Here is a 22,549-nt window from a genome sequence, read left to right as displayed (position 1 = left end):
CAAGATAAGTCACATTTTCTGTATTGCAGGTACCTGACACTTTAAATATAAACCTCTCTTGACTAACTGGATACATAAAATATAGATCAAGATTAATATCCTTACAAATGGGTACAATTATAGCATGGTCTGGTACCCAGTTTACTTAAGGAGTTGTTCTCTACATGGCTTTTACTTTGGTCTTTATAGCATAAATATTGTTTCAAATTATTTTCTCTTTTATACACAAATCGTGGTGATATACCCACTACCTCACCAACTTCCTGGTTTGATACTAAGATGGTGTAGTTCTTCCTAATAATCTGTTGTATAAATGTGGTATGCCTATTATATTTCATCAAATAATTAACTTTACTGTTGTTCCTATTCCTCTCAGCCTGTTTATGTAGCTGGGCATTTCTTCCTGACAAATAAGGTCTTGCTACATTCTCCCTTAACCTATTAACTACACTTTTGGTCTCATCAACCACAGCAGTATTATAGCCTCTGTTTATAAAATCTGAAGCCATTCCTTCCATCTCTTTATTGAACATTTCATCTTTAGTACTAAGCCTACTAGCTCTCCTGAATTGACCTTTCACCACCCCTCTAAAAATATGTTTAGGGTGCATACTTTTTGAATGCACATATTTCGCTACTTGTACATCTTTCTGTGTATTACAGAGTCAAAAACCACATCATGTCTGGAGACCACTATATCTAGGAAATTAATCTCCACATCAGATGATTTAACAGCAAATATCAAAAAATTAGTGGTAGAAAGAAGAAATTCAACAAACACAAGCAATTCATCACTTGTGCCTTTCCATAAAAGGAATACATCATACACAAATCTTTTGAAGAACAATATATGGTTGTTCTGAAATCTCATATCTAGTTCCGTATAAATAAACTTCTCCTCCCACCTTGCCAAACCAGATTTGCATAAGTGTTTGCAAGAGGTGTACTCATAGCTACCCAAAGACACTGATGGTAGTAATTGTTGTTAAATGTAAACACAATGTTGTTTAAAACACAATCTAACATAGAACATAGTAATTTCAGTTTAGATGTATCAAACTTATTATGCGTAGTTAGAAACTGTCATATGGACTCAATCCCATACTCATTTGGTATGACTGTAAAAAGGGGCTTAATGTCCATAGTTACTAAGAGGCTATAATAATTTATATTAGTGTGAGACCATTCATTAAGAGTTTGTAAAAAGTTACGAGTATCTTTAATATAACTATTATAGTATTTCAGTAAGGTAGCTAACTGCGTATCCACATATTTTGAGATAGCTACAATGGTCCATCTTTTACATGAGACTATAGGTCTCATAGGGGGTTTTACTAGGCTTTTATGGATCTTAGGCAATCCATAAATAAAAGCAACAACAGGATTAGCTATATACAAATAATTATATATTTCAGGTGTAATCATACCATCAATTAACAGGTCATATAAAATGTCAACCTTCATAATAGAATCAGACACATATTTCTTCTCTACTTCAACAAAAGTGATACCATCAGATAAAAAAATCATACATCCATTCATTATACTGAGCCGCATTCATTATTACAATCTTTCCTCCCTCGTCTGCAGGCTTAATAATTAGATTGTTATTTAGACAAAGAGAAGAAAGTGCATTCCTTTCATCAGAGCTAAGCTTATAAAATCACCTTTCTGATTCTGAAAATACATTTCATATATCTCTTGTTCGCACATGTTTAAAAAAGCCATAACAGTAGGTGTACTACAAGGTACAAAAGTACTTGAACATTTAGGAGATAAGGTATCAAATTGTGAAGTATCTTTAAATAATAGTTTGAGATCCACAGATCTAACAAACAATCTCAGCTCAGTCAATAGTTCAGTTAAATCACCTGCAGCTGATGGGATAAAAGTTAATCCCTTACTCAGAAGATGTAACTGTGACGTAGTCAATGATAAATTAGATGAATTAAGTACATTATCTGCTATTGCAGTCGAATCTTCGCTTTCTCGTTCTTCGTTTCTCGGCCTACCTTGTTGGCCTTGTGTGCTTTGGGTTCCTCTTCCTCCCTGCCTTTCCTCATTTGCGACTGCTGCTCTGACCATTTCTTTCACTGCTTTCTGCTGCTTTAGTGAGAAACGATTCTGTAAAATAGGTTGTAAATCACCTTTTTCGTTACCATCGCTAGATGTTAATGGAGCTACTAAACCCGATTCCGAAGCAGTATTATGAGAGGCAGCCCTAGCGTGCTATTCAGCTCCTACACATCTGGTCATAGTCGGGGCTTTTACCTTCTCTATGCCACAAATACAGCAGGAGCTGGTTTTCATCCAAGCAAACGCTACCTCAAAACAAAACACACACAACACATAACCCACAAAGTCAGTGTGCCAAGCAGCCACAGCCCTTAAGGCTGAATAACACACCTGATACTCTTGTTATAGGTGACTCTATTGTCAGACACACTGACGTCCCACTCACCAGGCTGAATAAAGAGAAGGTCACAGTGAGCTGCCTGTCGGGCGCTAGGATCCGCCACATAACGCAAGCACTCAGGTCACTCCAAAGCAAATACAAATATGACTCAGTCATTGTACATGCTGGTGTGAATGACCTGAGACGTACCTCCCTGGACTACATGAAAAGAGACATAGAGGAGCTCTCTGATCATGTAGCCCAGGCTGGTATGACCCTGACCTTGAGCAGCATCTTACCCTCACCTAGAATGATGCCACAGTACAAAGACAAAATGATCGATTTTAACAATTGGCTAAAATTTTGGTGTCATTCAAAGAGGATCCAGTGTCTGTCAGCCTGGGATGACATGCTCGACAAGCCACGTTGCTTCGCTAGGGATGGCTTGCACCTGTCACCACTGGGCTTTCGGATATTGGCAAAGGCTCTTGCCACCCCCATAGTGCCTTTTTTAGGCAAGGCTCAAAAGTCAAACCCACCCCCATAGACAGCACAAGGAACAAGAAACTAAGGGTAATGCTGCTAAATGCCAGAAGTCTTAACCTCAAGATGCATGCACTCGAAGCTCTCCTCAGTATGGAGAACATCGATATCTGTGCAGTGACAGAAACCTGGTTCAAGGCTCCAGAGAGCACCCCAGCACTACCAGGCTATACCTCATATCATGCTTTTCGCCCCAAAACCCGGACCGAACCACAAAAGGAGGGGAAGTTTCCATATTTATCAAGGATATCCACACCTCCAGGTTAGTGGCATTGCACGAAGTATCGGAGACCATCCATGTGCAACTAACAGTGGGCAAGACTGCTTTTCAGTTTATAGCATCCTACAGACCACCCTCTCAAAGTCAGGAATCCCATTCAGCTTTCCTGAAAACATTGGAGAACATGAAGATCTCTCCGAACACCATTATATTGGGCGACTTCAACTACCCAAACATTGACTGGAAGCACTACTCAAGCCCCAGCACCTTAGCCCAAAGATTCCTGGAAATTATAAACTCAAATGCTATGGAACAACTAGTCACCACTCCCACAAGAGGGGACAACATACTAGACCTGATCATTACCAACATGGGGACTCTATGCTCCACACCAGAAGTATATCCCTCATTGGTAAGATCAGACCATAAATTAATTTCACTGGATGTCCACATCCCGACCCCACCCCCAGCCCAGAAAACCACAGTGAAAAACTTCTCAAAAGCGAACTTCTCACTTCTCAAAACCGAAGTGGAATCCTTCAAGGCCCCAGGGCTAGTGGAAACTACAGCCCAAATTGCAGAATCCTATATAAATGCATTCTACGGACATCTCCAGGAATGCATGGATCATGCTATCCCAAACAAAACCAAGACCCAATCATCCAAAGGCAGGCGTCCAGTCTGGTGGACCCCTGCCATAAATAAACTGTACAACAGAAGGAGGAAGCTACTACATGACAGAGCAAAATCCCTAATAGGGAAGGCATCTCTTATCAGTACTAGCAAAAAATTACAATCCCTCATAAAATCCTCCAAGGCCAGCTTCGAGAGAAAAATTGCACAGGACACCAAAGACAATCATAAGGCTTTTTTCAGTTATGTTAGAAACCTGGAATGCAACTCCAAGACTTGTTCTGAGTTGATTCTAAATGACAAAAAATACACTGAACCCACAGACATCGCCAATATCCTGGCAGACAGGTTCAGTGCAAACTTCTCCACTCCCTCCCCCACAAAAGAGCAAATATCTATCCCGGCAGAGGGCTGCCTCCCAAACATCTCAGATGCTCAGGTGAAGGCTGCCCTCTCCAAAGCAAAAAACACTGCTTCCATGGGACCAGATGGCGTCCCAGGTTGCATCCTACATGAACTACAAGAGGAACTAATCCCTCAAATTAAACAGCTATACAATCTCAGCCTCACTACAGGATATGTGCCCACAGAATGGCGTACAGCAACAGTGGTCCCACTCCACAAAGGTGGAGCATCTACAGACCCTGGAAACTATCGCCCCATAAGCCTGACTAGCTTAGTCTGCAAGGCTATGGAGAGGATCATCATGGAGCTCATAAACAAAGACATTTGGGACCTACAGACACTAGATCCTACCCAGTTCGGCTTTGTCAAGGGCAGATCCTGCCTTTTGAACCTGGTTGACTTCTTTGAAACAGTCACCAAAGCCATAGATGAAGGGAAGGTATTCCACACAGCCTATCTGGACCTTGCAAAGGCATTTGACACAATACCCCACTCGGGCATCATAGATAAGCTATCCAGATTAAATATAAACCCCTATGTCACAAGATGGGTCGCAAACTGGATCAAAGACAGAACCCACAGAGTGAGAGTTGCTGGAGCCATGTCAGACTCAAAACCGGTCACAAGTGGCGTCCCACAGGGTTCTGTCCTGGGACCACTCTTGTTCGGTATATACTTTTCCGAGGTACAGGCAAACATGGGAGGACTATGGCTCACCAAGTTCGCAGACGACTGCAAACTGGGCCATAATCAACTCTCCAGCTGACACAAACATCCTTCAAAAGGTCTCACAGAGACAGATAACTGGTGCCAGCGCCATGGTTTAAAGCTAAATGCCAAAAAATGTATAGTCATACCCTTTGGCAAAAACAATGTGCCCACAAATTACCACATAGGCGGAAACCCATTAAGTACAGAGAAAGTTATTAGGGACCTGGGGACCCAAGTTGATAGCAATCTCTCCTTTGAAAACCACATTGCCAAAGTGGTTAGAAAGACCTTCTACATAGCCCACCTCATCACGAAGGGTTTCACATCTAGATCAAGAGAGGTAATCGTGCCGCTTTATTCATCCCTCATCAGGCCCATCATAGAATACAATGCCCCTTTGGGATGTACCTTACCCGACACCTGCAGCAATTAGAAAGACCCCAAAAGTATCTCACCAAGAGGATCAAGGGTCTCAAACAGATGCCATATACTGCTCAGTTAAAAAAACTCCAGCTCTACTCAGTTGCATACCGCCTACTTTGAGGCGATCTATGCCTGACATACAAAGCTATGTCAAATCCAGAATTAATGGACATGCTCCACCTCAGTAAATCTAAATCCCTTAGAGCCACACGCTCGAGGGACTTGAACCTCAGCACAGAAATAAATAGAACTTGCTGGAGGGACAGGTTCATAACCCAGAGGCTCCCTTCGCTCTGGAATAGAATTCCAGTTCATGTGAGGCAGAGCACCTCACTGAATCTCTTCAAGAAGAATCTCGATAAGTGGATGGGGGATCGTAGGTTTGTCCCAGGGATTACTCCCGTGTCACTATTAGACAGAGGCACAGTAAACTAAACCTTAAAAAAGGGCACAGTATACTCAAATCAAGGGGTGGCGTAAGCCATACAGAATCGGGCTAGGCTTATAATTGCCCCAGGGCAGATAGCCTAGTATGAACCTATGAACCTATAAGACTTAAGTTTTTTTTTTTTATTTTGGCAAAATAATGAGACATCTTTGAACTTTTGGGGAACATAGAAAACAAGGAACATTCACATCGCCCTTAGCAGGTTGGCTAGTTATAAATACAAAAAAAGAATAAAAAACCTTCTAAGTAGAAGCATAAGTACTGTTAAATGAAGCGATTCCAAAAAGTCCAGGTTAAAGGTCGCAGATGGGGAGAGTAGGTAGCCATAGAGATTCTGCCCATTATGTTTATTCCTGAAGGAATTCCTGCAGAGATCTAATTGCATGTACAAATTGCTGCCACAACTGTGATAGCCTATTCAGAGGCAGACAATGGAGTAATGACTTTGAAAGAAGACTCTGTGATTTTTACCTGTTGTGCCACAGGTGGATGCCTCTTCCCAGGTATCCACTGATGGTACCAGTTGTTGTTGCTGTAAAAATTGTAAAAAGCTCTGCACTAGTCTGTCTTTGTCAGGAAAGTCCAACAATTTTATTGAATTTTCCACTGCCCGGTGATTCACTGCCATTTCTGAGCCCTCTGCAATTGTGGTAGCACCTTCAATAGTGGCCAAGTACTGGGTAGCTAACCACTGACACTGGTTTCTGCACTTTTTCAGTTTAATTATAGAAAAGTTGTAAAGGAATAAGCAACAGCCCTGGAGGTGAGGAAGCTGCACCATCATTTGGGAAACACAGTTCCCCCCCTCCACTTCAAGAATCTTTCCAAAATTGTGGAGGAACACAGGCTCTTCCAAGGGTCATCAGATTCACAACTTGCAAAAAAAAGCTGACTTACTCAAACTAGGTCCAGTTCCTACATGATATAACAATGATGACAATTTCTGCATGGCCTTCTTTCAGGGATACAGTAAACCTCATAAATGAGAACTTTTAATGGGGGAGGGTTGAAGAATCTGTCTGCCACTCAGGAAAAATGTATCTGGGGTAGTAGAACCTAAGGAACCAATGTCTTCTGCTGTCCTTACAGAAATAAAGGCAATTGTGGACATTTTTAGCACTGCCTCATTGGAACCAGATTCTCATCTCCTTGCACCCTAAAAGAAGACAGACTCTTTCCACAGAGGTTAGTAGCAATGTAAACATTTGTGTAAGAAATCAGTGGCAGATCCAGCAGTGGTGTCCCCTTGCTGCTCCCAGCAGCTCCACATTGATGACAGGGCCCATTATTCTCCCAAACAATAAGGAAAATAGCTTACTCAATAGATTTCACAAGAAGGTGTATATGTCTGCAGCATGATAGTTTGACATGGCCACAGACATCAGTGGTAACTCTGTTAGAGACCTCAGGCTTCTTCCAAAGTTGAACACAAGTTTACTCCATTAAATGTGGTTCAGCTCAGTAGGCCTGCAACAGGGCTGTACACGCAGGTAAAATAACGAAAAGACACACATGGCTTACGATCTAACCCCTTTGAGTAGATATAAAGGGTGAAATAAATGCCTCATTAGACAGGGAAAAATATCTTCAGCCTTCTCTTCCAATAGAACATGCAAAAACAAATAAAGCTGTTCCAAGAGCAAGGGGCTCACCCGAAACTATCACAGTTATTGTCCACACAAATAAAATAAAGAGCGAGTCCAATGTAGGGTCCATTCTTCAACGCTCTAAAAACTAGCAAATAATCAATAAAATTAATGAAATGTGCATAAAATTGCACAAAACACTTTAATGAAACATATAGAAAAGGTAAGTGCTTTCACAATGACAACCTATTGCTTCTTCAGACCATTCAAAAAAGTAATCACACTCAATATAAATACTAACTGCTGCAACATAACCATGACAATTTAAGTACATATAAACACTCATAGGTTTATAGGTTCATACTAGGCTATCTGCCCTAGGGCATTTATAAGCCTAGCCAGAGTGTGTTTGGCTTTCACCACCCATTTTAAATTAATTTTGCTACACCCTTTTTCGAGGTTAGTATACTGTGCCTCTGTCTAACAGTGACACAGAAGTGATACCCGGGGTAAACCTACGATCTCCCATCCACTCATCAAGATTCCTCTTGAAGAGAGTCAATGAGGGACTCTGCCTAACCTGGACTGGGATTTTATTCCAGAGTGAAGGGAGCCTCTGGGTTATGAATCTGTCCCTCCAGCATGTCCTATTTATTTCAATGCTGAGGTTCAAGTCTCTCGAGTGAGTAGCTCGATGGGATTTGGATTTTCTGAGGTGCAGCATGTCCATTAATTCCGGGTTGGACATGGCTTTATACGTCAGGCACAGATTGCCTCTGAGCAGGCGGTATGTCACTGAGTAGAGCTGGAGTTTCTTTAACCAGGCAGCATATGGCATCTGTTTGAGCCCTTTGATCCTCTTGGTGAGGTACTTTTGGGGTCTTTCCAGTTGCTGCAGGTGTCTGGTAAGGTACATCCCAAAAGGGGCATTGTACTCAATTATGAGCCTGATGAGGGATGAGTAAAGAGGCATGATGACCTCCCCTGATCTAGATGTGAATCCCTTCATGATTAGGTGGGCTATGTAAAACGTTTTTCTAACCACTTTGGCCACGTGGTTGTCAAATGAGAGATTGCTATCAACTTGGGTCCCCAGGTCCCTAATTACTTCTTCTGTACTTAATGGATTACCACCTATGTGGTAATTTGTGGGCACTTTGTTTTTGCCAAAGGTTTTGCCAAAGGGGATGACTATACACTTTTTGGGGTTTAGCTTGAGGCCATGGCTCTGGCACCAGTTGTCTGTTTCTATGAGGCCCTTTTGGAGGATGCTTGTGTCGGCTGGAGAGTCGATTATGGCGCCCAGTTTGCAGTCATCTGTGAACTTGGTCAGTCACAGTCCTTCTGTGTTGGCCTGTACCTCCGAGAAATATATACTGAACAAGAGAGGTCCCAGGACTGAGCCTTGTGGGACGCCACTTGTAACTGGTTTGGAGTCTGACATGGCTCCAGCAATTCTAACCATGTGGGTTCTGCCCTTGAGCCAGTTTGCAACCCATCTAGTGACATAGGGGTTTATATTTAAGCTGGTGAGCTTATCTATAATGCCCGAGTGGGGTATTGTATCGAAGGCTTTTGAGAGGTCCAGGTAGGCTGTGTTTTCCACAGGCCCGGGGGCTTTGAAGGATTCCACCTCGGTTTTGAGGAGTGTGAAATTTGCTTTAGAGAAGTTTTTCACTGTGGTTTTCTGGGCAGGGGGTGGGGTCGGGATGTGAATATCCAGTGAGATTAGTTTATGGTCTGATCTTACCAGTGAGGGATACACTTCTGGTCTGGAGCATAGAGTCCCCATGTTGGTGATGATCAGGTCCAGTATGTTTTCCCCTCTTGTGGGAGTGGTAACAAGTTCTTCCATAGCATTTGAGTTTATAAATTCTAGTCAAACAAATAATCACATTTACAGAGTAACACAACATTAAAATCATCCTAGCATATAAAAATTAAAATGTACACATATGAACTGTATATAAAAAATACAAAATAACAATTCTCTTCCAATAAGTTTAAAAAATACAAAACCGAAAGCACTCCAAGTAAATATAAGCATATAGGATGATTGTATGTTTCAGTTCAAATGCCAAACAAAAGTGATATATTCCATAAAAGCTGTTTAGTCAGTCTAACAAAATTTCTTTCACAATTAAAGCATTTGCTGTGATTTTTTTATTTGTGTTTTATGCAGATTAAATAGCTTTTATGGAACACCTTGACTGTGACTGAGATTTAGAAAAACAGAAAAGAAGGTTGGGTAAGACTGTATAGTCTATGAAATAGTTCATTAATTGCCTAGACACCAAAATATTCCAAAAATTGCCAAACAAAACAGTGGCCCTTTTACAGACCAGTATCAAATAAAAAAAGAAAGAAAAGAAAAGAAAAGGTGAAATAGGCAACAAAGATGCAGGGTTCAAAGGGACAAGACCATGTGGCAAGGCAAGAGGTCAGGGGGGAGCCCCTTCCACTACTGCTGCAACTCCTAGAACTGGTATGAGGAGATCCAGCCTTGTCAGGCAACTGGATTAAAGCTACAGGCACTTAGTCATCTGTACATCTGATACTCTCCTAGACCACTAGATCATCCCACTTTTACACATAATGCTCTGCAAACTAGTTTTCTGTGCAGATTTCCTATGCCCTTTGTCATACCAACATCAGAAAGTGAGGCTAGAGTGTTTTTGTTTAAATGTAGAGATTTTGACTATGCCTGTTCTGACGTATTACTTTATTGTATATTACAGCTGGTCATTAGGTGCTTGATTGTCCTGGGTGGTATGTGGTATACTTCTCCTTCGTATTGCAGTCTCCCTTCTTGTTACACTTGTGCTTTGTTTAAGGAATTTGGTCAAGTCTGCAATTTTATATAATGAAGTGTACATGTAGACAGAATAGACTGTGGTGGTGGTGCTGCGGTAGCGTTGTCGCCTCACAGTAAGACGTTGTCCTTTTCGATTCTTAGCTAGAGCGTCTTCTTTGTGGAGACATGCGTGAATGGGCAAACCTTCGTTGAAGGTTGTGCATCAGAGCTGGCAACTCCGCACGTAAAAATCTACTGCCAATCATTAGCGGACCGGAGTTCCGCTGTAGCGACCCCTAACCAGGAAAAGCCGAAAGACACAACAACAACATGTAGACAGAATATCTCATCCCATGCTAGATATATTTTATGTGTATTTTGTTTAGGAGAAGAAAGTTTTCTAGGTTAAAGTTACATTTATGCTTTATTTACTCTGCCTATCATTAAGAACAAGAAAAAAAAAAACAAGTTGTCCAAATTAAAAGGTAGTCTTGTATACACCCCTGAAAAGGCTTTAAACTTAAACTCTGCTTTATAGTTAACCTTATTAATGACTAAATCTAAACCTTTACCCTCTGAGGGCAACTCAAGCGGGTGTAAAAATTGAGACAGAGATATGGAAAAATGAAAGAAGCACAATGTTGATAGAGGTACAGTAGACTCCCTGTTATCCAGTGTGGCTGGGACTGGAGCTTAGGCTGGATAAACAAATGGCTGGTTAATCAGAAAAAGCATGCAATATAGGATTTATAGGTTGTAAATCAGATTAAAAAATTAGGTATATATGTTGTATGTAAATATTTATTTGTTGGAAGTGAACACAAACATGAGAGTGAATGTCTTGAAGGTCAAAGTTTCAAGACATGATTTGTAATTATATTGGCAATGTGCTTAATAGTATGTGGAGGTCAAGAGTGTGTGGATCAATTCTAAGTAAGGTTTAAGGACTTTGCCTACAGAGGCATGTGAGTGAAGAAGCAAGGGCCAGTTTGCTTGGGTAACTCCCAGTCACTTCTGTATGTTAATAACCGTAAGTTTATAAACTCGAAAATTCATAACAGTGGTCTGAGGGTTAGAGGCATTTAGAGAAAGTTGATAATATGGAATTAACAGGGCTGTGAGGTGGTGGAATTGGTTACTTCATCTACCAGTCTCTGGACTAGTTGTTGCTTTAGCTGATACAGTCACTAAATACAGGTAAGTCACTCTTATCCCGTCTTGCTTTAAACTGGCACTTCAGAATGTCTTGGCTTATCATTTTAATCTTAAAATGTTCAAATATTCAAACAAAAATGAACGTGCAGTTTTTATTTTATATATTGCAAGTTCATTTTTGTTTCAATATTTTAACATTTTAAAATTAAAACAATAAGCTGAGATGTTCTGAAGTGCTCAGAGGAGGTAGAGATGTTCTTCTCTGTTGTCTGTTGCTATGGCTACGACAGAAATTTGAAGGCCAGTTAAAAGGAGCCCTGATAAGAGACAGTCTACTGTAACAGAGCTGATAAAGATGAGAAAAGCCAACGATTCCTCTCTAGGTTCTTGTACTAGGACACCTGGAGAAGGAGAAGAACATTCTTCTGATTCTATATCTTACTCACCTGGTCAGTCACAGATTCCATTTGGAATGTTGTCTGAGAAGTCACCAACTCAGCTGGGTAAAACAAATAGTGCACCTTGTTTTTCACATTCCTAAGCACACCAGATTTTAACTTCCTCCAGACCAATCTGTACAAGACCTGAGTGACATAAACACATGTAAGGTTTTTTTTTTTTTTATCTTTTTTTGATCGTTACCAGGCAACCCATCTTTCCCTGTCAGAAGATGGATGTGCTCTTTGGAATTCCAAAACACATACATCCTTATGAATACTTCCAGGGAGTCCATGTGGTTTCTGCAGTTATAAGTGGGAACCAGCTAGTAGCAATTATGTTCACTTCTGTTCAGTCTCACCACAGACCTCAGGGTGTTCACCAAATGCATCTCCTTAGTTGCAGCAAACCAGAGGCTTCAAGGGCTGGTGTTTCTTTACCTAAACAACTGGATTCTTGCTGCTCCAACAAGGAACAGACTAATTTCTCAAGAAAGTCACTTATCAGTCTATTCCAGCCTTTAAGAGTCTTCCCTTAAACAGAATCCTTCCTGTAGAAAACAGGGCACTTCAGATGTCTTCAAAGTAACCAAGGAGCATTGGAAATCACGGCAGCAAGCACTTTCCTGGGTCCTCATACCAGGGTGAATGAGAGTTTTTAACAGGCAATGAAAATCCAATAGTTTCAGTTGGCTGAACATAACATTTTTTAGTAGTCACCCTTAAGTGGTGACTTCTAACTCTAAGGCTAACTTTGGGCAGTCCATTCCAAGTCAACAGCCCTGTTATGGCCATCACCACAGGTGTCTTTAGCTTAAGCTAGAGGGCATTGTCAAGGGCAGGCTGTCAGACCTGTATAGTCAATGACAGAAGCCAGTCTGCATGTCAGTGTTTTAGAGATGAGGGCAGTCATTCTCACATTGCAGGTCTTTTAAGACTCCCTGTCTCAAGGTGCTATCTCCAGCCACACCAACAGCATGGGAGGATTCTGCATCCTCTGCTTGGATGTGATAATGTAATGGGAATGGGATGTCTCCACTAACTGCTTTCCAATTTCCATCCAGAATTCTGTGCAAGCAACTTCTGTAGCAGTCAGTTTCAGTCACTGCTTACTGATCCTTCACAAGTGGTATCTTAGTCTTTCAGGAATATGGAAGATAATCCTTTAGTGGAGGAAGCCGTGCTGTAACTGTTTTCATCAACAAGTTGTGCCAAGTGCAACAAATTGTTTCTCTTATCTCATCATTTAATTATTTTAGCATTTTGTTTTACTGGGAAAGTCCGACTGGGACAGTCCCCATTTTCAGTGGAGGCCTGGAGAGAAATGCTCCAGAGGCATGTCTGTGGAATGTGGGAGGAAACTGTAGCACCAGGAGGAAACCCACACGGACTCAGACAGAGCATGCAGACTCCACACAGAAGACACCACAGCCGAGAATCAAACCAGAGAACCCCTTGATGTGAGGCAACAATGCTAACCACTACACCACCATGCCACCCAAATATCTCAGGAATTCTCTCCTCTATAAATGGCCTCTGGACTCTTTTGTGATTTTCCCCATTTCATTCAGAAATCCAGATGGCACAAGACCAAAGTCATTTTGCTCTCAACAAATATGATTTCCTGCTCAGGTCTCAGCGTCTGTAGAAGCCTATATATCTAAGGTCTGTCAGAACCTCTGTGTACTATCCATCCAGCAAGGGTCACTCAGAGCATCAGTCTGTATTCCCAAAGTCATGGTTATTCCATTCCCAGCAATGGCCAGGGACTCATTGTACCCTATCAGAAGAGTCCAAATACTCACATCTGCCAGTGGCCTTTTAGTAGAAAACCATTTAAAAGTAAATAGACACATTTCTTTATCTGAAATATATCCAGGAGTCTGAATCTCCTCATAGATCTATTGCTCACAGTGTTAGACTACTAGTCTCAGATCCTTGAGATAAGATTAAGTTGTTGCTCTACTAAAGTCCATCTAATGGTTATTTTGTCTTTAATCTATGTTCTAACTCTTTCTCTTTAGCATCCTTGAAAGTTTTCAAAACTCCATGAACACAGTCCAAGTAGTCACCCAGGCACAAAGCCGTGAACCATCAACGAACCAAGTAAAAAAATGAACTTGCGTAATATATAAAATTGCGTTTTATTAAGCACAAAAAAAGCTTTTCATCGTTTAAAATAAAACAACTTCCTCAGATAAAGACCATTTTCAGGAAGCAGGGTTTAAATTCCCCTCTTCTCTATCACATGATTTCATCCAGGAATTTAATAGGTTGTTTCTCACATTGTCACAGGCCAAAGACCCTCCCCAACCAGAAATAATTAAAACAATAAAATATTATATTAGCCTAACAATAAAAAGCTATCCAAACATATATTCAAAATCCCATACAAGGGTAAAAGCTGAACCATTAAAAATAGCAAATGTCATGCAGACATAAAAACACAATCTAAAATTGTGAAGTATACTAGTCATTTAAAATATAGTGAAGGTGATATACATGTAAATATGTATATATATATATATATATATATATATATATATATATATATATATATATATATATATATAAACATTATGTCTCCATCACCTTGTTTGGCCTGTGACTATGTGAGAGACAACCTATTAAATTCCTGGAAGAAATAGGGGAATTTAAACCCTGCTTCCTGAAAATAGTCTTTATCTGAGGAAGCTTTTATATATTACACAAGTTCATTTTTTTACTCGGTTCATTGATGGTTCATGGCTTTGTGCCTGGGTGACTACTTGGACTGTGTTCACAGAGTTTTGGATTTACAGCTTTGTTTTTTGCTACAAGTTTATCCTTGAAAGTTTTCTTATCCAAATTCCTGGGAAGGTTATGCTCCTTTTTCTGACGTACTTTGCTTTACAAAGGTCGTAAGTTGTTTTTCTCTGTTTAGAACAGTTGCTGCAGCAGAATTGAAATATGTATCTATGAAGACTCTTTGTTGCTGGTAATTACTTCCACCACAAGATTCTCTGACTTACAAGCCTTAACTGTGAACTCCCCATATTTTAACTTTCCAAAATCACAGTGCCATTGCAATCTAACACATCAGTTTTGCTGTAGGCAACCAATGAGATAGACCTGTTGATCTGCCCGCATTCTTTCCCAGTAGCTGTAACATAGTGAATATTTGTTGCATTATATGCATCTCCAGAGGCAGCTCAGATCTGGACAGAATCAAGTCTATCAGAAAAGATTCTAAGCTGTTTATCTCCTTTAGAAACAAAAACATCACCATCATCATCATCAAAGTCATCAAGTGCCTTTTTCCTGTTATCTGCCTGCAGTTGGGGTGTTGCATCAACTGTTGCCATCTCTCTTGATTCAGTCATGCCTGGCTGCCACACAGGTCTTCTCTCATACAGTCCATCCATTTCTTTGCTGGATGCTCTCACTTCCTCTTGCCTTCTTCCTGCCTCTCCCAAATCTTCTTCACCAGATTGTCTTCTGCTTCCTGCTATGGTTACCAAAGCAACAGGCAAGGGCAAAACAGTTCACACTGTCTACCTTGACCTGGCTAAAGCATTTGACAAAATACTCCATGTGGGCTTTGTTTATAAATTCAAGAGGTTAGGTATAAACCCTCTCACCCCCGAAATGGCCCATCTCAATACCGGAAGATTGCCAAATTCCAGTAATAACGGCCACACAGGTACAAAATGCACTCTCTAAAGCCATGAATACAGCATCCATGGGACCAGATGACATCCCGGGCTGTGTACTACATGAACTACAATATGAACTGGCACCTCACCTAAGTGTCATGTTTAATCATAGCCTCACCTCAGGTTTCATGCCCATTGAGTGGCGCAGAGCTACAGTTATCCCAATCCACAAGGGGGGATCCACCTTGGATCCCGGAAACTACCGTCCCATCAGTCTGACAAGCCTTATCTGCAAGGCCATGGAGCGTATTATCATGGAACTTATAAACAAAGACATTGGCAACCTTCAAACACTGGACCCCACCCAGTTTGGGTTTGTGAAGGGCCGATCTTGTCTCCTGAACCTGATTGACTTCTTTGAATCAGTCTCCAAAGCCATGGACAAGGGTAAGGTGGTCCACACAGCCTATCTAGGCCTTGCCAAGGCCTTTGACACCATCCCCCACTCTGGAATCATAGATAAACTTACTAAGTTGGGTATTAATCCCTATGTCACCCAATGGGTTGCTAAATGGCTTACTGATAGAACCCACACTGTAAAAGTAGCTGACTCCAAATCCAGCTCCAGACAAGTGACAAGTGGAGTACCTCAGGGTTCAGTCCTGGGGCCGCTCTTGTTTGGCATCTACTTCTCTGAAGTACAGGTCAACACTAAGGGAATCTGGCTAACAAAGTTTGCAGATGACTGCAAACTGGGAGCCATTATTGAATCCCCAAATGATGTGGATTCTCTACAAAAGGGCCTTACAGAAACAGATGCTTGGTGCCAGAGCCATGGGCTCAAGCTCAATGCCAAGAAATGTATTGTTATCCCCTTTGGGAAAAAACATGTATCCATGAATTACCATATAGGTGGCAGTACACTAAACACAGAAAGTGTGATAAGAGACTTAGGGACACAGGTGGACAGTGGTCTCACCTTCGATAACCACATCGCCACAACAGTCAGGAAATCCTTCTATGTGGCACACCTCATCACGAAGGGCTTTTCATCCAGAAAACAGGAGGTCATTGTCCCACTGTACTCATCCCTCATTAGACCCATTATAGAATACAACGCCCCATTTGGTATGTACCTCTCAAGACATCTGCAACAACTGGAAAGGCCTCAGAAATACCTCACTAAAAGAATCACAGGCCTAAAGCAGGTGCCCTACGCTGACCGCCTTAAGAAACTCCAGCTATACTCTGTCGCATATCGTCTACTCAGAGGCGATCTATGCTTAACATACAAGGCCATGTCAAACCCAGAGCTGTTGGACATGCTACACTTAAAGAAATCCCAATCCCTCAGAGCTACATGCTCCAGGGATCTAAACCTTGTCATCACAATAAACAAAACATGCTGGAGGGATAGGTTCCTGACCCAGAGACTCCCCAGACTCTGGAATAGATTGCCCATACATGTCAAGCAGAGTGCCTCTTTGGACCTCTTCAAGAGGAACCTTGACGTTTGGATGGGAGAAAGGAAATTCACCCCAGGGATCACGTCAGTCGCCCTGCTAGACAGGGGTCCAGGAAAGTAAATAATGTGGGAAGAAATAGCCAGGGAATTGTTATGGCTAGGCTTGTATAGGCCCTAGGGCTGATAGCCTAGTACCAACCTATGAACCTATGAACCTATGTCACCTGATGGATAGCCAGCTGGCTCACAGACAGGACCCAGGATGTTAGAATTAGGGAGTCCACTAAGAGTTCAGTCACCAATGGAATCATTCAAGAATCAGTTCTGGGACCACTCCATTTTGGTATCTACTTTTCTGAAGTCAAGGCCAACATCAGGGGCCTCTGTCTGATCAAATTTGTAGATGATTGCAAATTAGAAGCAGTCATAGACTCCTTCACCAACACTAATGTTTTCCAAGAAGGGCTGACACAGACAAGTCACTGTTGTCAGAGTGACGGATTAAAACTAAATGCCAAAAGATACATAATAGTATCCTTTGGGAAGTCAATTACCCCTAAGAGTCAATCCAGTAGTCATCGACTTGGGGGCACATGCATAGACAGTAATCTTGCCTTTGACCATCATGTCTGTGGTAGCGAGAAAATCATTCTATGTCGTGAGCTTATAAACTTAGGTATGGCATCTAGGTCCAAGGAAATTATTGTACCACTGTATTTGGAATTTATCAAACCTATCATTGAGTATAATGCACACTTTGGTATGTACCTAACCAGGTGCATTCAACAGTTGGAATGTTCACAGAGGTTCCTCATTATTACTGAGTTTTTAGTAGTTTTGAAAATTGTATTCTACTTAACTTTGTTGATATTAGCTTTGTAATAATTGTATATGGAGCTTTTCTCCTTGGGTCTCCATTAAAAATGGGCTCATTTTGGCCAAATGGACTTTCCCAGTTAACAAACTGCAAATAAATAAATAAAAATAAAATAAAACAATATAGAGCGCAAATATTGCTGCGGTATGGCTGTCGCCTCACAGTAAGACGTTGTCCTGTTCGATTCTTAGCTAAAGTGTCTTCTGTGTGGAGACATGCGTGAATGGGTGTACCTTCGTTGAAGGTTGTGCATCAGGGCCGGCAACTTGGCACGTAAAAATCTACTGCCAATCATTAGCAGACCGGAGTTCCACTGTGGCATCCCCTAACTGGGAAAAGCCGAAAGACACAACAAGAGCGCAAATAACATGTCCTGTGCAGACTACCTCAAAGCCCTATTCCTGTATTCTTTCTCCTGCATGCTGTTGAGGGGAGATGTATGCCTGGCATATAAGATATCATCGGACCCCACTCTGATGGACCTCCTCCATATCAACAAAACAAACAGCACCATAATTCTTCTTCTTCTTCTTTCGGCTTTTCCCGGTTAGGGGTCGCCACAGTAGATCACCTGTCCCCTCATGATTGGCAGTGGAGTTTTTACAGTGTCGAGTTGCCAGCCCAGTGCCCAACCTTCCACAGAAGGCACACACACACACACACATGCACTCACACCTAGGGCCAATTTAGAGTGTCCAATCCACCTGCAGCATGTCTTTGGGATGTGGGAGGAAACCGGAGCACCCGGAGAAAACCCACGCGACCACAGGGAAGACATGCAGACTCCGCACCATAATTACCTACACTAAAAACTGAAACCTGGCCTGTGATATAAATATGACCTGTTAGAGAGACAGGTATGTATCCCAGAGACTACCCCTTCTCTGGAACAGGCTCCCCATCCATGTGAAGCAGAGTTTCTACCCAATCCAATTCAAGTGTAACTTGGACAGCTGGATGAGGTACTGAAAATTCATTCATCCCTGGCACATATGTCTGTAAAGGACACAGGCATCCTGAAAATGGTTCATTTCCCAGGCCCCAGCTTGTAAATGTTTAAACTCTAATGCCGAAAGGTACCAAAACTTGTCAGAAATTTGGGATGCATGGCTAGGCTTAAAAAGGACCCAGTGGTCATTAGCCTGGACACACCTATGAACCTAACCATGTGACTGAACTACCGTAGTCTGTTCTCTTTGACCATCTCTGCAATAGGAGCTTCTTGGGCTTCTGGTCTGACATCCTCATTTCTTCCTTTTTCCGTCCCAAAGTGTGAATACTACCACTGATTTCAGACACTTATCTCCATCACCTCTAGCTTCCTCAATGGCTCTGCCTTTACTGCTCAGTTTTCTGTACCATACAGTTGTACTGATCACAACACTGTTTTGTATACCTTCTCCTCAACTACCCCCCACTACTTGAAGCTGTGGACTCAAGGGTTAAACTCCTTCATGACTTCTGGGAAATCTGGTCTCCAGATGGAGGCATGGGTTGAAACTGAAGGAGAGTTGGCATAATGGTTAAAGTTAACTCAGTATTTACTAATAAACCTGTTCCAACTATTCCCTTCTTTCTTGATTTTTCTAATGTCTCCATTTGTTGTCAGTACAACTGTCTTTTCTGTACTCAGTTTCATCTCGTGTGCCGTTGGTTTTGCCTTCCATTCCCCCATCATTTGCTGAAGTTCTTCTTCAGACTCTGCCTGTAAACAAGACATTTACAGACAAATGTAATGTGCTTTAACATTTCTAAGATAGCTTTATCCAGGTGGTTGGCATATTTATTAAACTTTTTTTGAAAAATACAGTAAACATTTTCTGTGCATTTTTCAGGAATACAACCGAAGATGATGATGATATTTGTGTAGCAGCTACGTGGGCTTCACTGTATGTAAATACTTTTGGAAGACACTACAGGTTGGATATGAACTAGGTCTTCCTTTGAAGCCGTGGTTATTAGGGGTATGTCTTCATGAAGATAACCACCAGAAGGATAAACATGGAACTCTGTCCTGTTGTTGATGAGATTGGGCTTCCTCATGCTACATACAAAAGTTGTATACTGACCATAATGTAAGGTCTGGATGAGCAGACCCATCCCTGTCAGCACAATCACCCTTCTTCCTCCTCCTGCTGCAGTGCACAGGTTGTCTAGAAGATTGTAAGTTATTAGGAATTTTGTTTCTGATCTACCATAGAACAGTGTAACGCACAGTAGGAGATGAAGGTAGTTACAGTGCATTATGGGTGAAATAGAAGAAACTGGTAGCTTCTGAGAGTCTCAGATGCCAAGCTGAGTAAGCCCTGTGCTTTTAGTCTTGCTATTGATGGGTAATAGAAAGATCTGTTCATCCAGATCTAACATTATGGTAAGTACATAACTTTTCTTTACAACTACCTTATCTTTCTTCCTCCTCACCACACCACAAATATTTCTGGGTAGCAAAACCTCATTAATAGAAAAAACAGTTACCTCTGACTTCAGTTAAGTGGTTAAGAGAAATGGTAGCATTATGGTAAAATTCTGAGAATGTTCAGACTATCTAAATATAATATATTTGCTCAACAGCCAGCTACACCTAGCCATACTCACCTCACATCATATTCTGAACTACAGAGCCATAGAAGTGATCACTTTGACAGCCGAAAAAAAAGGTTTTGTTTATGTCTAATCCCAGTGATAACAAGGTCTTTTGAATCCCATTCTAGACCTGCCAGAGGTAAACAATGTTGTGTCTGTGATAAAGTCAAAGGGGCAAGCCCAAGTTTCCGATCCCCTTGTTGCTGAAGGATTCCATCATGGAGACCCCAGACATGAATCATGAAGAATGCTTATGTCCGTATCCTTGCCACAAGATCCACTAGCAATCTTTAAAATTCACTGTATAAAGGGGTTACATGCATATAGGTTCATCAGTAAACACTAGGCTGTCGGTTTGCAGACAATTACTAGCCTAGCCAATAAGCAGCAGTCAGAATCTAACCCTGTACCTTGTATCTATGAGGTAAAGCCCATAGCCATTGTACCAAGCCCTCCCCATTTAAAGTCCTAGACAATGTTGTTTCTATATTGTTTTAGTAGCAGTGACATCTCAAGACACGGTTTTATTTATTAGTGGCTGGTAGGATTCTTAGGTCAAACACCCAAGCATATATGGAGATGGCTTCTTACTTCCAGAAAGAACAGAGAATTGTGTGTGTGTGTGTGTGTGTGTGTGTGTGTGTGTGTGTGTGTGTGTGTGTGTGTGTGTGTGTGTGTGTGTGTGTGTGTGTGTGAATCTCCCTTTCCTGCTAAGATGTTCGTTGATGTCCTTGATGTAGGATGATAACCCTGCACTGTTCCACTAAGTGGCTGAAAGGCTGACATCTGCCTACAGGTAATGTCCCTTGCTTTACAACTTTACTACTGCAATGATCCTATTAGTCGAACATCTACTGAAACTGATTAACTACATGTATCAACTAAAAGGCACTGCTGTTTTCTGAAAAAAATTAGTTTAGCCCCATCTCTTTTAGATTAGAAACTAGTCTGAACTCGTGTTCTTCACTTTAAATAGTTTATGGTATAGTTAGTAAAGGAACACTTAATTTTTGTATATCAACTTGTAAACTATCGTATTGAAATTATTTTCACATGACATTGGTTGCATTTATCTGTATATTGAATTAAAAGAGCTAAGTTTTATAAAAATGTTCCAACATTCCTTGAAAACTATGGGATTTATTTTGCAGATTGCAGCTTGTGGCTACATTGAGTCTTTGATTAAAAACAGCTGTTGGGCAATTCAAGCGTTTAGCCTAGCATGTACAGTTAAAGGTTACTATATACGTAAGTATTTTTTTTTTCAGATTTTTATTGTCAAAGGCATTAACAATTTTTTATTGGTAACAACTGATTTTATATGCACTGATTTCTGTTTTAATATATAAAATTCTTCTCTTGATAAAAAATTGTGTATTTAACATCATAAACTTTCAGTAAGAACAGATCAAACTTATCATATTCCTGGCTGAACAAGCTAAAGAAATGACACAGGTTTTGGTTTAATTGTAAAGCACTTAATCAGTTGTGTCACAGATGATTCTTGGCTTCACCTTTTAAATCTCTTGAGCTGGAAAAGGGGAGTCAATAATATATATAGAGTGATTTTAAAATAAAATGATGAACTATTTAATATTCAGATTAAGTTCATTTTATATATAACCATGTTGCCAACGTGGTTAGAAAATCCTTCTATGTGACCCTTCTGATCACGAAAGGGTTCGCATCAAGATCTAAGGATGTAATGGTGCCCCTCTACTCTTCCCTCATCTGACCCATTATTGAGTACAATGCACCAATTGGAATGTACCTGGCTAGACATCTCCAGCAGCTGGAGAGACCACAAAGGTACCTAACCAAGAGGATTACTGGCCTCAAACAGTTGCACTATGCAGCACGATTGAAAAAGCTAAGACTGTTCTCTGTTGCATACCGCTTTCTCAGAAGCGATGTCTGTCTAATGTACAGAGCCATGTCCAACCCAGAATTGTTGAACATGCTCCATCTTAGCAAAACCAAATCTACTCGAGCTACACGCTCTAGGGATATGAACCTCAACACAACAATTAATAGAACATGCTGGAGGGTTATATTCCCTTCGCAGAGACTTCCCTTACTATGGAACAGGGTCCCAATCTACATAAGACAGAGCCCCTCACTATCACTCTTCAAGAGGAACCTTGATGAGTGGATGGGTAACAGAAAGTTCACACCGGGGATCACACCAACAGCACTACTAGATAGGGGCCAAGGGTACTAGCTGCTAGTACAAGGGTCT

At 41.2% G+C, this 22,549-nt stretch overlaps 1 protein-coding gene across 1 annotated transcript in view; it reads left to right on the top strand.

The window, feature by feature from the left end:
- PIEZO2 (piezo type mechanosensitive ion channel component 2) overlaps positions 1 to 22,549 on the top strand; it is a gene marked incomplete in the record, with an annotated part of 2,710,318 nt that overhangs the window by 2,026,203 nt on the left and 661,566 nt on the right. The window contains 1 exon segment of the mRNA XM_044067359.1: positions 21,462 to 21,558. Within this exon segment, the coding sequence (XP_043923294.1) occupies positions 21,462 to 21,558 (97 nt within the window).

Source organism: Protopterus annectens, chromosome 3.part1 (assembly GCF_019279795.1).
Source record: "Protopterus annectens isolate FY-2018-M chromosome 3.part1, PAN1.0, whole genome shotgun sequence".
Taxonomy (NCBI): domain Eukaryota; kingdom Metazoa; phylum Chordata; order Ceratodontiformes; family Protopteridae; genus Protopterus; species Protopterus annectens.
Note: the sequence above shows the minus strand (reverse complement) of the source record. Positions and strands in the feature narration are given on the sequence as shown.